The sequence below is a fragment of the Amblyraja radiata genome, chromosome 14 (assembly GCF_010909765.2).
Source record: "Amblyraja radiata isolate CabotCenter1 chromosome 14, sAmbRad1.1.pri, whole genome shotgun sequence".
Classification (NCBI taxonomy): Eukaryota; Metazoa; Chordata; class Chondrichthyes; order Rajiformes; family Rajidae; genus Amblyraja; species Amblyraja radiata.
The window spans coordinates 34,746,612-34,761,801 of NC_045969.1; the positions used below are offsets into that span (position 1 = coordinate 34,746,612).

Here is a 15,190-nt window from a genome sequence, read left to right on the forward strand (position 1 = left end):
ATTTGTGCAAGTGTGAAATGAAATAAGAAATGAGAGCAAAGGATTACACTAATGTAAAGGAGGTGGAGACGATATCGTGGAAAAAAAAGTATATACCAAATAAAATTACCGTCAATTTAAAAAAATAAAATTAAGAGTCTGTACATAGCCTGTACATAGCATTGCAGTGGATTAGAACGTTGAGCAGCCTTGAACATTGCTGAAAGCATGATTAAAGTCAGATCAACAGGGGATCAATGTGTGAATTCAACAGGCATTGTACCCAGTTGAAGTCGATGTCAAGTCAAGTCATGCACATAAAGTGCAGTGAAATGAATTTGCCGGCAGCGGTACAATAAAAAAAGAACACACAATACACAATAAAAATTTAACACAAACATCCACCACAGCATTCATCACTGTGGTGGAAGGCACAAAATTTGGTCAGTCCTCCTCCATTTCCCCCCCTGTGGTCGGGACCTCAACCCTCCGATGTCACCGCTGCGGGCGTCCAGATGTGCAGACAAGGCAAGTCCAGGTAAGTCATGAATCAGTGCCTCCCCACCGGAGACCGCGGCTTCAAGATGGTGTAGGCCGCAGGCCAGCGGTCGAAGATCTAAAGTCCCCGCCGCGCTGCAGCCAGAAGCACCGCAGACCGCAGGGCCAGCGGTCGGAGCTCCTCTTCAGGGATCCCTGGCGAGGGACCCTGCTCCGGATGGTAAGTCTCCAGTGCGCCCGCGGTAGAAGTAGGCCGTGGGCCGGCAGTCGGAGCTCTTCTCCTCCGGGGGCCCCAACGAGGGATCCCAGGCTCTGGATGCCACACCAGCCGGAAGCACCGCAGTCCGCGGCTTCTGGATGATGTAGGCCATGGCCTGGCGGTCGGAGCTCCTCTCCAGATGAAGTTAGTGAGATAATCTTGCCGAGGCACATTCCCTGCATTGTTCCCCTGAGCCTGGATCCTGCTCAGGCATGATGCCTAGAAGTGATCGTACTTATGAAGTGAACATCTACTTTGACCCAAATACATGTATTGGAACAGATTATTGGAAGCTGAATATTTGCAACTTGGGTTCAAATTAAGCTTGGGCAGGCTAGCACTTTATTCTTTGGAGTGCACAAGGATAAGACGTGGTCTCACAGAGCTGTGCAAGATCATGAGGGAAAGAGGTAAGGTGAATGCTGTCTTTTATCGAGAGTCAGTGAATTATGAACTGGATAGTACAGAGTGTATAAGATCATGAGGGGGATTGAAAAGGTGAATGCACAGAGTATTTTACCCAGGGTAGAGGAAATCAAGAATCAGAGGACATAGGTGTAAGGTGACATGGGCAAGATTTAATAGGAACGCAAAGGGCAACTTTTTCACACAGAGGGTGGTGGGTATATGGAACGAGCTACGAGAGGGGGTAGTTGAGGCAGGTACTATAACAACATTTAAAAGACATTTGGACAGGTACATGGATGGGATATGGGCCAAATTTGGGCAGGTGGGAACAGTGGCAGATGGGGCATCATAGGCAAGTTGGGCTGAAAGGCCTGTTTTCATGCCATGACTCCACCACTTCTTAAACTGAGGAACAATTATAAATCACAAACGTGCTATTTTGATGTAAGAGACCTTTACCTCTGGACTGCTTGTGCATTTAAACCTGTTACAAGCAAGATGCTGACCAAAGGCCCGGCATTTTAACAGTGACATTTAAGCAGCACAGCAGCACCATTGATGTAAATGCTTAAAACACAAGATCCCTTGCAGGCTATTGCAAGCTGAACGACATATATTAAATAGCCTAGACACCACACAGCAATCACTGAGACATGCCATTATAGGGGAGGAAGATATTTTGGGAGAGTTACAAAACATGGAGCACTTTGAAAATTATCTGAAATATGTACATTCCTTTGGATGTCTTCATAGCTGGGTGTGGTTAAAAAAAACTGAATACAACTACAAAACGTTTATTGAAGAGAGTTGAAAGTGCCTTTCTTCGACCACAAAACCATTTGTGTTGGTCAGACTTCCGATTCAATGTCAAATTATACACATTATAACATAGTTCAAGTGAATATCAAGGCAACAAACTTTCAGCGAACTATTTGACATTTACTAATTTTTATGGCTTTTTGATATACTGCGAGTCTTCATTAGAATATATCAACTTCAAATCTCGTTCAGAAAATCTTAGGCCTTCATGAACCTTCTAAACCTCAGTTTAATTTATTGTCACGTGTACCGAGGTACAATGAAAAGCTTTTGTTCCATGCTAACCAGTCAGCAGAAAGACAATACATGTTTACAATCGATCTATTTACGGTATATAGATACACTGTAGATCAGAGATATGATAAGGGAATAATGTTTAGTGCAAGGTAGAGCCAGCAAAGTCTGATCAAGGATAGTCCAAGGGTCATCAAAGAGGTAGATAGTAGTTCAGCACTGCTCTCTGGTTGCGGGAGGATGATCAGTTGCCTGATAACAGCTGGAAAGAAACTGTCCCTGAATCTGGTGGTGTGCGTTTTCACACTTCTATACCTTTTGCCTGATGGGAGAGAGGAGAAGAGGGAGTGTCCAGGGTGTGACTCGTCCTTGATTATGCTTCTGGCCTTGCCGAGGCAGCGTGACGTACAAATGGAGTCAATAAGAGGGAGGTTGGTTTGTGTGATGGTCTGGGCTGTAGGCCAATCTCTTAAACATGTTATAATGAAGGATATAAACAACAAACTTTACAATGTCTATAAGAAAATAATTTATTTTGCAAATGGGCACAATGCATCAGACCAAAATGAGTCAGGATTACTACATGCTTGTAGCAAGTGTTTCAGCATTTGCCCATTGCACTGTTTATTATTGGCTTAACTATCAGATACTCAAATGGAATGCCAAATTAGTGCAGCGCCTTAATTATGTTGCATCATTTGGTTTGGTAGTTATTGGTCACCTTATTTGGATTTTCTTTGCAGTTTGGCCCTTCAAATGGAGTTCTATCTCAGAATGCCTAATGCCCACCTCAGAATGGAGATCAGGAGGAATATCTGTGACCAGAAGGTGGTGTATTTATGGAATTCATTGCCACAGACGGCTGAGTCACTGGGTTATTTTAAAGTGGAGATTGAAAGGTTCTTAATTAGTAAAAGCATCATAGGTTACAAGGGGAAGTCAGGAGAATGGGGTTGAGATGGAAAAATAGATCAGCCATGATTGTCTGACCAACATGCCCCATCTACACTAATCCCAACTGCCTATGTTTGGCCCATATCTAAACAAATCCTGTCCATGTACCCAGGGCCGGTGCTAGGAATTGCGGGGCCCAATTAGAAAATTGATGGCGGGGCCCCAACTCTAGAAAAGTAAAAATTTATGTATGTTTATATTTCGTGTAGTATGCTCGTCTTTAACCAAAAAAAACATTAAATGCTTGATATACTAAAATTTTGAAAAACTATATGAAAGTGTCACACATCTAATAAAATGAGCGGCACTTTGAAAAATTGAATGTGTGTGTGTGTGTGTGTGTTTATGAGTGTATGCGATTGTGTCTCTGTGTCTGTGTGACTGAGTGTGTGTGTTTGTGTGTATGCGTGTGTGTGTGTGCGTGCATGGCCGGCCTTAGGGGGTTTAAACGGTTTAGAGATGTTTAGAGGGCTTCAGATGGGTTCAGGTGTGTTTACAATTGTTTAGAGGGGAATAGAGGGAAATAGGGGGTTTAGAGGTGTTCAGAGGGTCCCAGAGGGGTTTAGAGACGTTATAAGCCCCCCGTGAGAAATTGTATTTCTCTGAAATTGAAGATAGACATAAAGCTGGAGTAACTCAGCAGACAGGCAGCGCAGCGACTCTGGAGAGAAGACCCTTCTTCAGACCGAACTTGTGATTGTCTGAAGAAGGGTCTCGACCAGAAAAACAACCCTCTCCCCAGAGCCGCTGCCCGTCCCGCTGAGCCACCTTCAACTTCAGAGCCAAACAAAAAACACAGAGTGCTGGAGGAACTCAGCAGGCCAGGCGAATGCCTCACCAGCTGAGTTTCTCCAGCATTTTTGTCTACCGCTAAACATCAATGATTCCGGGAATGCTGAGGGGACAGGGTGATAGAGAGGGAGTAGGAGAGCTAGAGAGAGACGAGACGGGGAGCGGGAGAGAGAGCGCGAGAGAAAGAGGGAGGGAGGGAGTGAGCAAAAGACAGAGAGACACAACGTGGGTCGGTAGGTGAATGACTAACCTGCACACCAGGAAGAAGCCCCTTCTCGCGGTCCGGGGCCCTCACTCATGATGGTGAGTTAAATGAAATTCTCAACGTGCCATCGATCTACATTCCTCAGTAATGTAATTGTGTTTTAAACAAGTATTAATGACGCCGCGTGAATTTTATTCAAAGGAACACGGCGTCATTAAATGAGTCTGAAGAAGGGTTTCGGCCCGAAACGTCGCCTATTTCCTTCGCTCCATAGATGCTGCTGCACCCGCTGAGTTTCCCCAGCAATTTTGTGTACCTTCGATATTCCAGCATCTGCAGTTCCCTTTTGAACACGGCGTCATTAATACTTGTTCAAAACACTATAACATTTACTGAGGAATGTGGATAGATGCAGATTCATGACATCGCATAACAAGGTGTTAACTACTTACCGTTAAGAAGTGCTAACAGCACTAGTTAACAAAACGTTTGTGTATGATGGCCGTGCAGCGGTTGTTATGCATGTTCGTTTAAAAAAAATACGGATGGCGAATTAAAAAAAATCTTTATTTAACAAAGAGAATTCGTATTTCCGTACGAAATACTGAACATTAGTGCGGGGCCCCCATTAGGCGCGGGGCCCAATTGGGAGCAATCGGTCAAATCGGCTTAACGCCGGCCCTGCATGTACCAGTCAAAATGTTTCTTAAATGCTGTGATAGTACCTGCCTCAACGACCTCCTCCGGCAAATCCCTCCACGCTTTGTGCAAATAAAGTTACCCCTCAGGTCAGTGTATTTACCCGATCTATTCCTCTCATGATTTTATACACCTCTGTAACATCACCGCTCATCCTCCTACACTCCAAGGAATAAAGTTCCAGCCTGCTCAACCTCTCCCTATAGCTCAGGCCGTCCTGGCAACATCCTTGTAAATCTTCTCTACACCCTTTCTTATCCTGCTGGATTATTACTGTGCAGCAGCAGAATTCAGAACAAGGCAAAAAGAATGTTGCATTTCTGAATCAAATTATAGAAATGTAAATAGGCAAGCTCATGCCAAATTACCTTTGTGTAGATTGAATTGAAATAAAAAGATTATGTTTCATTCAAAAACGGATTGACGTTAACTGGAGATGCAACATTCTTCTTTCAGATCCAGACACGGTTACTGTCATTAACGCCAGGGTGCAATGGAATTCCTTGCTCACATGAAGCTCAAATCGTAAACAGTAATGATAGATACAATAAATACAGGTGCACAACCTTTTATCCGAAAGCCTTGGGACCAGACACTTTTCGTAATCGGAATTTTTCGGCCTTCGGAATGGAAGATTTTTAGCGTAGATTTTAACGGCTGGCTCAGTGGTAGAGTGCTCGGCTCGTATCCGCAAGGTCGCGAGTTTGCACCTCGATCCCGGCAGTTACTCGGTCGCGAGTTTGAGTCTTCAATGTAGTTTTTTCTTGCAGATTAAATGTTTGTATGAAATGCAGTGTAGGAGAGGTGTACTGACTGTGTGGGCAGAACTTTGGAAGTGATTGCCCACCAGTCTCAAAAGCCGCTGTGTCTCCCTGTCCCTGGGATAGCAGGGGGCGATCAAACAGCACAATACCCCCCTCCCCATCCAACTCCAGAGGAATCCGCTCCCCGATGGGCCGCTATGGCGATAAGTGACAGTTCGCCCACAGCCCGAGCTGCGCCCCCTCATCCGCCACCCCAAGAACAAGACGCACCTTGCACACCATCAGCTTCTGCCCCTACGGGTTCCTCTGGAGTTGGAGCGGGGCTGGGCTGGAGTTGCTGATCTGGGATCTCCATGCTTGCAGTGGGCCTGGGGGTCGGTGTCCCGATGAGGGGGCACAGCTCGGGCTGTGGGCGAACTGCCACTTGTCGCCGTAGCGGCCCATCGGGGAGCGATTTCTGGTGGTCCTGAAGTCTCCGGCCAGTTTGCAGTTTTCCTCTGGAGTTGGAACGGGGCTGGGCTGCTGCTGGCTGTGGGTCTCTGTGATCTCCGTGCTTGCAGTGGGCCTGGGGGTCGGTGTCCTGTTGGTCCTGACGTCTCCGGTGACTGCCACTGACCTGCTGGCATCGCCGACGTGAAGACAGTGCAAAGCCCCCGCGCCGGTGCAATGGGCGGGGAGCTGGAGAGGGGAGGCAAGGGGTCACACACATGGCCGGGAAGCAGAGGGGTGTAGGTGGGGTGAAACTGAAGGGAGCGACAATCTGCTGCTGCCTGCCCGCTGAATTAAAAAGTTCCCACGCAAGACTTACGATACACTGTGTATCGTGAGTCTACCGTGGGAACTTTTTAACTCAGCGGGCAGGCAGCAGCAGATTGTCAATTATTAACCCTCCCGCGCAATATACCCTCACCTTCTCTTTTATGAATGGGGATTTAGTTCCCCTTTCTTCGAGGACCGACCGGAGGTTCCGCTGTCACCTCTGCGGGCCGCCCTCGGTGAACGTCTTCAAGGACCTTTCTTCAAGGACCGAAAAAATGTCCGCTATTCGGAGCTTTTCGTTATTTGGATCTTCGGATAAAAGGTTGTGCACCTGTAGTGCAAAAACAGCAGAATGATGCAGGAAATGCAGTGCAAGGTCTGAATTGCTCAAAAGAATATTTACGTACAATAACGGAATAACTGAAAGAAGTAAAGTAAAGTAAAGAGTACGATTATATGGCACCACCTCTGGCAAGAGGGTGTGAAACAAATGATTGGGTCAGGAATCAGAGAGCAGTGTGGAATATGTTTTTTGGTTCGGATGTTTGAGGTCAAGCTCCTGTATCTTTCGCGGAAGATTGAAGAGAGAAAGGGAAACAGCCAGTGCCAGACATGCTCGACAAAACACTAGCCCTCCTGAAGCAACATGATTTTGGTTTGATTGTATTTATGCACAATATTATCTGATTTGATTGGACAGCATGCAAAACAAAGCTTTTTACTGTACTGCAGTACACGTGACAATCTATTTATATTATTAAAAGGCTGATCTTGATCACTTCCTGTTGTTCTGTATATTGATTTTAGAAAAAACTTTGCCACTTACGGCTGTGATTTGTGGCCATCTTACTTAGAGTCCCCCTCCGCTGCACAGGACTAGTGGATTTTTCCCATCGATGAAAAATAAAAGAGATATTAGTGTTTTAAAAATGTTGAGATTCTCTCTCCTGAAGGCCATGCCCCTTCCGGACGGACTATAAAACCCGGAAGTGTTGAGTGCCTCAGTCAGTCTCTGCAAGATGGGGGAACAAGAGGGTCACGTCTCTCAGTCTGAGCTGCGAATAGCAATCAACACAAGCAGTGTTGCCTTTGGTTTGGAAATTCTAAAGCTGTGTAGCTTAATTAAAGTCGCCTTGCCTAATTAAAGTCGCCTTGCCTAATTAAAGTTGCCTTGTCTAATTAAAGTTGCCTTGTCTAATTAAAGTTGCCTTGCCTTCTATATAATTAAAAGTCTAATCTTGACCACTTCCTCTTTGCGCTTTATATTGATTATAAAAAAAACGCTACCACGTACGGCTGTGATTTTTGGCCATCTTACTCAGTCCCCTTCCGCTCATCAGGTGCAGAGGATTTTTCCCATTGAGGAAAAATAAAAGAGTTATTAGTGTTTAAAAAATGTTGAGATTCTATCTCCTGTCAATCACGTCATGAAGGCCATGCCCCTTCTGATGGGAGGGGGGGGGACTATAAAACCCAGAAGTGTGGGCATGGCTCAGTCTCTGCAAGATGGAGGAGGGAGAAGCCACGACTCGCTGTCTAAAGTGGCCTTGCACCCTGCTTGAAATGGTATGAAACTGCACTTGAATTTGGTGGCCTTGCACCCTGCTTGAAATGGAATTTCAAGGAATAGCCGTGAGTCAACTGCCAGCCCACCAGCCGTGAGTGAGTGAGCTGCCAACACAACTGGCTTGAGTGACTGAACTGCCAGCCCAAGAATCCATTCGGCCCACAATGTCCATACTAGCCCTCTGGAAACCAGTCCCTTCAGCCCACAACACCCATACTAGGGCTCCAGAAAGCCCCCCCCCTCCCCCACTGGCCACCAATATTGGAACTAGTGGAGAGGTGGAATATTGCATTGGGGGACCAGCTCTCCCGTGTGATGCTGGGACCCAACGTGTCCCACTTAGTCTAGTAATAGACAATAGGTGCAGGGGTAGGCCATTTGGCCCTTCGAGCCAGCACCGCTATTCAATGTGATCATGGCTGATCATCCCCAATCAGTACCCCGTTCCTGTCTTCTCCCCATATCCCCTGACTCCGCTATTTTTAAGAGCCCTATCGAGTTCTCTCTTGAAAGCATCCAGAGAACCTGCCTCCACCACCCTCTGAGGCAGAGAATTCCACAGACTCACCACTCTCTGTGAGAAAAAGTGTTTCCTCGTCTCCGTTCTAAATGGCTTACTCCTTATTCTTAAACTGTGGCCCCTGGTTCTGGACTCCCCCAACATCGGGAACATGTTTCCTGCCTCTAGTGTGTCCAAGCCCTTAACAATCTTAAAACAGTAATAAACTAAATGTAAAATAAAAATCATTAATGCAGAATGTGAACAGCTGCGGGTTTATACATGATAAATGAAATAACATGAATAACATTTAGTGCAAGATAAGGTCCAGTAAAATACGATCAAAGATAGTCCAAGGGTCTCCAACGAGGTAGATAGGACGGCTCTCTAGTTGTTGTAAGGATAGTTCAGTTGCCTGGTAACAGCTGGGGAGAGTGAATTGATCTCAAGGAGCAGGATGCTGGGGCCTTTGCCGTATGTAGAAGTGTTTCTTGGGAATTGGGGGAAGAACAAGAATGAAGGTTCTCCTTTTAATCCAAGCGGCAAAACAACTGTTTATCCAGTGATGTTTAATGAACCGTAACCACAAGAAAAAGAGAAAATCACAGGAGTGTGATTCAATGAAAACTGCTTTTAAAATTGTAATCTCATTAATAACTCATTTCTGGAGAACTGGAGCATTCTCCCAGTATTGTTTATTGACATGACATGAGCATAAAAGAAATAGAAGATAAAACTGTAATGACAAAAATTTACTTTCCTTTAAGATAAAATAAAGGGTCGGGACCCTTCTTCAGACTGATGGAATAGGGGGAGAGAAAGCTGGAAGAGAGAAGTGTGAGGTGGATATAGGTGATGTGGGAGGGTGTGGGGGGGGGGGGGGGGGGGATGTGGGGGGGGACATGAAAGCAAGTCAGTTGAGAGATAAAGACTCGAGGTGAAAAGGAGACAGAGTATATCAGATATGGAAATTAGAGGAGTGAAATGTAAAGTTGGAGGGAGAGATATGGGTGGGAGAGGATGGGGTGGGTGGGGAAAAAAGGGGATAATACAGGACTCAAGGATAGGAGATGAGAATACAGGGGCTGGGGATGGAAGGATACTATAAACCCAGAGTCAGTAGCATAAAATCCTCAAACGTTAAATTTTTTTTGCCGTTTATTAAAATCTAAAATATTCCATTGTCTAGATGAAAATAAAAGAAAGTGGAAATGCCAGCTGGGGGAGACGGAGACAAAAGTTATGGCAAAAATATACAAAGAATATTGCATACTTTTTGAGAACAATCAGTTTGTCGTCAGATCCAAATAAAATGGACTAAATCGAGTGGTGCAGCAGTGGAGTCGTTGTCTCATAGTGCCAGAGACCCGGGTTCGATCCTCACTTCTAGTCCTGTCTGTGCGGAGTTTGTACATTCTCCCTGTGACTCTTGTCAATTTTCTCTGGGTGATCCGGTTTCCTCCCATATTCCAAAGACATGCAGGTTTGTCGGTTAATTGGCTTCTGTAAATATTGCTCCTAGTGTGTAGGTCATAGAACTAGTGTAAGGTTGACCGATGGTTGGTGATCGATGAAGAGTCTATTTCCGTGCTAAAATTAAAAACTGGTCTGCCAGCAAACATTATTTACAAGCCTCTTTAAGTGATAAATTAAAGAGAAAGTCCAAAGAAATGCCCATCTTGTTTGCAATTTACTCATAACGAGTATGAACACCAGTTGGATTGAACGTTTCTGTGCCAATGAAGACTATGTAGTTAATATTCATGGGTAGACTACCGATTTGCTTCCGTCAGTAATAATGGTGAATGGTCCAAGTTCAGTTGTTATTGCAACATCAAATTCCTAGTCAATTTTAATTTTGAGAGCACTAACATTTCTTTGATCTGTAAATAATTATCTTTGGTAGAGCTGTTTGCAGTGGTAAAGTTGCTGTCTTACAGCGCCAGAACCCAAGTTCAATCCCGACTATCTGTGTGGAGTTTGTATGTTCTCAAAATGACGGCATGGATTTTCTCTAGGTGCTCTGGTTTCCTCCCACAGTCCAAAGACGTGCAGGTTTGTAGGTTAATTGGCTAGTGTTTGTGGTGATCGCTGGTTGCCGTGGACTCAGTGGACTAAAGGGCCTGTTTCCATGCTGTATCTCTAAAGTCTCTGATGAAAATATCAACCAAGCCACATTGATCCCTCCCCAAAGTTATTTTGTTCAGTTTCAATTAGAACAGTAGATCATATAATGCTATGAAAGTGGAAAAGAGTGTCATTTAATTTCCAAGTACCAATCACAAAAACATGCAGGCCTTTGTGAAATCTTTGCTCCATCCATGCCATTTGGGACAGCAGCAAATTATGCATTAACCTGGTTATAATTACAATAACCACAACCCATACTTCAACTAGTTTGGGAATTATGTCACTTTTTCTTTTATTGCTTCACATTTAAAATGTTAAATGTGAATTAACATTCATTAACAGGGTTAGTTTATCAGTCTTATGGCACCATGTTAAATTAGTCTGGTTTACATGGAGGAAATAAATACACAATCATAACTAAATGCTATATCAAAATACCATGCAGGTAGTACTAAAAATCTGCATGGAAGTTTGATATAGCATTTAGTTAAGGGCCTGTTCCACGTGGCGATTTTTTCGGCGACTGCTGGCGTCATTGACTGACGTATCAGGGTCGCCAAAAGAATTTGAACATTTCAAAATCCACCGGCGACAAAAAAAATGTTAAGCACAGTGGTGGGGGTGTTATAACCTGGCCATGTATGGCTGCTGACGGTACTGGCTCACTTATCTTCATTGATGATACAACTGCTGATGGTAGTAGCATAATGAATTCTGAAGTGCATAGACACATTCCATCTGCTCAAGTTCAAACAAATGCCCCAAAACTCATTGGCCGGTGGTTTATTCAGCAGTAAGACAATGATCCCAAACATACTGCTAAAGCAACAAAGGAGTTTTTCAATGCTAAAAAATTGTCAATTCTTGAGTGCCAAGTCAATCACCCGATCTGAACCCAATTGAGCATGCCTTTTTATATGCTGAAGAGAAAACTGAAAGGGACTAGCCTCCAAAACAAGCATAACATAGAAACATAGAAAATAGGTGCAGGAATAGGCCATTCGGCCCTTCGAGCCTGCACCGCCATTCAATATGATCATGGCTGATCATCCAACTCAGTATCCTGTACCTGCCTTCTCTCCATACCCCCTGATCCCTTTAGCCACAAGGGCCACATCTAACTCCCTCTTAAATATAGCCAATGAACTGGCCTCAACTACCTTCTGTGGCAGAGAATTCCAGAGATTCACCACTCTCTCTGTGAAAAAAGTTTTCCTCATCTCGGTCCTAAAAGATTTCCCCCTTATCCTTAAACTGTGACCCCTCGTTCTGGACTTCCCCAACATCGGGAACAATCTTCCTGCATCTAGCTTGTCCAACCACTTAAGAATTTTGTAAGTTTCTATAAGATCCCCCCTCAATCTTCTAAATTCTAGCGAGTACAAGCCGAGTCTATCCAGTCTTTCTTCATATGAAAGTCCTGACATCCCAGGAATCAGTCTGGTGAACCTTCTCTGTACTCCCTCAATGGCAAGAATTCTCTCCTGTGTTTTCTGTGTTTCCTGCAAGAAATGTCTTTCCTCAGATTAGGAGACCAAAACTGTCTGGTGAACCTTCTCTGTACTCCCTCAATGGCAAGAATTCTTTCCTGTGTTTTCTGTGTTTCCTGTAAGAAATGTCTTTCCTCAGATTAGGAGACCAAAACTGTACGCAATACTCCAGGTGTGGTCTCACCAAGACCCTGTACAACTGCAGTAGAACCTCCCTGCTCCTATACTCAAATCCTTTTGCTATGAATGCTAACATACCATTCGCTTTCTTCACTGCCTGCTGCACCTGCATGCCTACTTTTAATGACTGGTGTACCATGACACCCAGGTCTCATTGCATCTCCCCTTTTCCTAATCGGCCACCATAAGCTAAAGATGGCTGCAATACAGGCCTTGCAGAGCATCACCAGAGAAGACACCAAGCAACTGGTGATGTCCATGAATCGCAGACTTCAAGCAGTCATTGCATGCAAAGGATATGCAAAAAAATACTAAACATGGCTACTTTCATTTACGTGACATTGCTTTGTCCCAAACATTATGGTGCCCTGAAATGGGGGGACCATGTATATACACTGCTGCAATTTCTTCATGGTGAAACCAAAATGTATAAAAATGGCCTTTATCAAAATCTGACAATCTGACTTTAACCACAGGTGATTTTTTTCTATTACAAATTTCAAATTTTGGAGTACAGAGGCAAATAAGTAAATGATGGGTCTTTGTCCCGAACATTATGGAGGTACCTTGTCTCTCTTGATTTTGAATTGATCACCGAAAGATGAATACATGCAACATAAATCACCTCACCTATTAAATGCAGCTGTGGAATATTTTAAAGCATCACATAAAGCTACAAAAGCACAAGCCCTTCCATCTCGTTCTTCTGTGAGCATTGAAATGTACCAAGTTTTGTGTAAATGTTTACATTTTGTACATTTTAAAAATAATTTAAAAAAAAATGCACCAATGCCAAATCCCAGCCATTCCTATTACTGACCTTATTCTCTTCTCTTCAGCTTTTCTCAATAATTCATCTCGGCGTAAAACATCTAGGATCAGGTCCTTTTCGTTGTCCAACAGGAATGACAGGTTGACAACCTCAGTGCTTTTGGACATGCTTCTGTAGCAACTATGTTTGTTGTGCTCTCAGGTCTGCTGATACTGCCAGTGCTGACGAGTTTTAGACAAAATCACTCGCAGAGAGATTCAGGAAACAATTAAGTGAATATGTTGGATCTCAAGTTGACTCAAGATGAAAATCTGACAAGTCTTCCCAAGAAACATGATTAACTGCAGGACTTCCGAAGACAACTCATCTTGGATTGATACTCAACTTTAGTCTTTGAGGTCATACAGCTTTAGTCATACGACCTATGTAGAAAGTTTTAAAGCAACATAAATGGACTTCAAGTCTTCCAGTTCTTAAGCATTGATCCTCGGCCAAAAATACTTGTAAACCTCAGCCACCTTTGTTGCTGAAATAGAAAACAAAAATGTTAATAAAATGAATCCTATAAATTCATTCTTATCAGCTAGATTGATTAGTAGAATTTTATTTTTTGTTCATAATTATAATGGAAACATTCTGAAGTAGTGTGTTATCACAACGGTCCTGGAAGTTGTACAATTTACAACATTAAATGGTGGTTTGGAAAATATTGATATTTTTATGAACCCAATTGAAATCTTGCACAGTACTTAATTCAGCAATGATTTACTCCCAATCACTAAAATAACTATAGTTTTATTTAAGGTAGACAAAAATGCTGGAGAAACTCAGCGGGTGAGGCAGCATCTATGGAGCGAAGGAAATAGGCAACGTTTTGGGCCAAAACCCTTCTTCAGTTTTATTTAGCTTAGTGTAGATTTTAAATGACAAATTGTAAATCAATTTGATGAAGGGAGTAAGTGTTGGTTTGCACAATTCTATCCCAAACTTGCGACTGAAGGGTCCCAACCCGAAACGTCACCTATCCAATACCTCCACAGATGCTGCCTGACCCACTGTGTTACTCCATCATTTTGTGTTTTACTCAAGATTCTATCATCTACAGTTATATGCATCACCATCCAAAACTGATGAGACGAAAGTCTCCAGCATTTGTTGGCCTCAGGAAATTTTGTAGCAATATGCACACAGAATGGCACAAAACTACCTCCAAAGGCACAGAGGGCATGATGCTTAGTTTTAGTTTTAAAGATACAGCTTGTAAATAGTCCATTCGGCCCACCGAGACTGCGAGGACCAGTGATTCCACCATACACTTGTTCTATCCTAAAGACTAGGGACAATTTTACAGAAGCCAATTAACCTACAAACCTGCATGTCTTTGGATTGTGGGAGGAAACCAGAGGACGGGAAAATGCTCACATGGTCACAGGTGAGTGTACAAACTCTGCACAAAGCTCTGGATTGAACCTGGGTCTCTGGCGCAGTAAGACAGCAACTCTACCACAGCGCCACCCTTGAATGCATTGTATTAAACATGAGAAAAATGCCACATCAGGGAGAGATCTTCTGAGAATATAGCTAACGCATTGGCAATCGACCAAAGCAGAGGGAGAGTTCTTCTGCATGTCAAAGCAGGAGGGCCAAATATTTATACGAGGAAGTAGCAGGTATGTGTTAAGGTATGTTGCAACGACCAGGTTCGGGAATAGCTACTTCCCCACAGTCATCAGGCTATTAAACCTGGTTCGGACAAAACTCTGAACATTACTAACCCATTATCTGGTAATTGCACTTTATCAGTTTATTTATTCATGTGTTTTGTAGTCAACGCCTACTATTTTCTGAAGCAAAGCAAGAATTTCATTGTCCTATCAGGGACACATGACAATAAACTCACTTGAACTTGAACTTGAAGGTTGTGTTACCTCTTAAATACAAAATGATGGTCATATCTAGCATATCAAACTAATTGGAGAGCAATTTTTGCAGAAGTAAAACTGTTCTACAAATGATGATGAATGCAGCTCCAAACCCTGATTGTGCAGAGTGCAAATTAGGGCAATCATTTAATGGCTAGTTAGGAAGTGAAAACCATTTTAGCACACAAGTTGGGCAGAAGATAAATGGGCAAGATCGAGTGAACCCAGAATTCTTACATGGAGTTGAGAAAAGAAAACAA

The 15,190-nt window shown here is 43.5% G+C and overlaps 1 protein-coding gene across 5 annotated transcripts in view; it reads right to left on the reverse strand.

Moving 5' to 3' along the window:
• sytl5 (synaptotagmin like 5) overlaps nucleotides 1-15,190 on the reverse strand; it is a 153,708-nt gene that overhangs the window by 66,557 nt on the left and 71,961 nt on the right. For all 5 annotated transcript variants that reach the window (XM_033033116.1, XM_033033113.1, XM_033033114.1 and 2 more), the window contains exon 2: nucleotides 13,057-13,534. In XM_033033116.1, coding sequence (XP_032889007.1) covers nucleotides 13,057-13,175 — 119 coding nt within the window. In that variant the 5' untranslated portion in view covers nucleotides 13,176-13,534. The remainder of the gene's footprint in view (nucleotides 1-13,056; nucleotides 13,535-15,190) is intronic.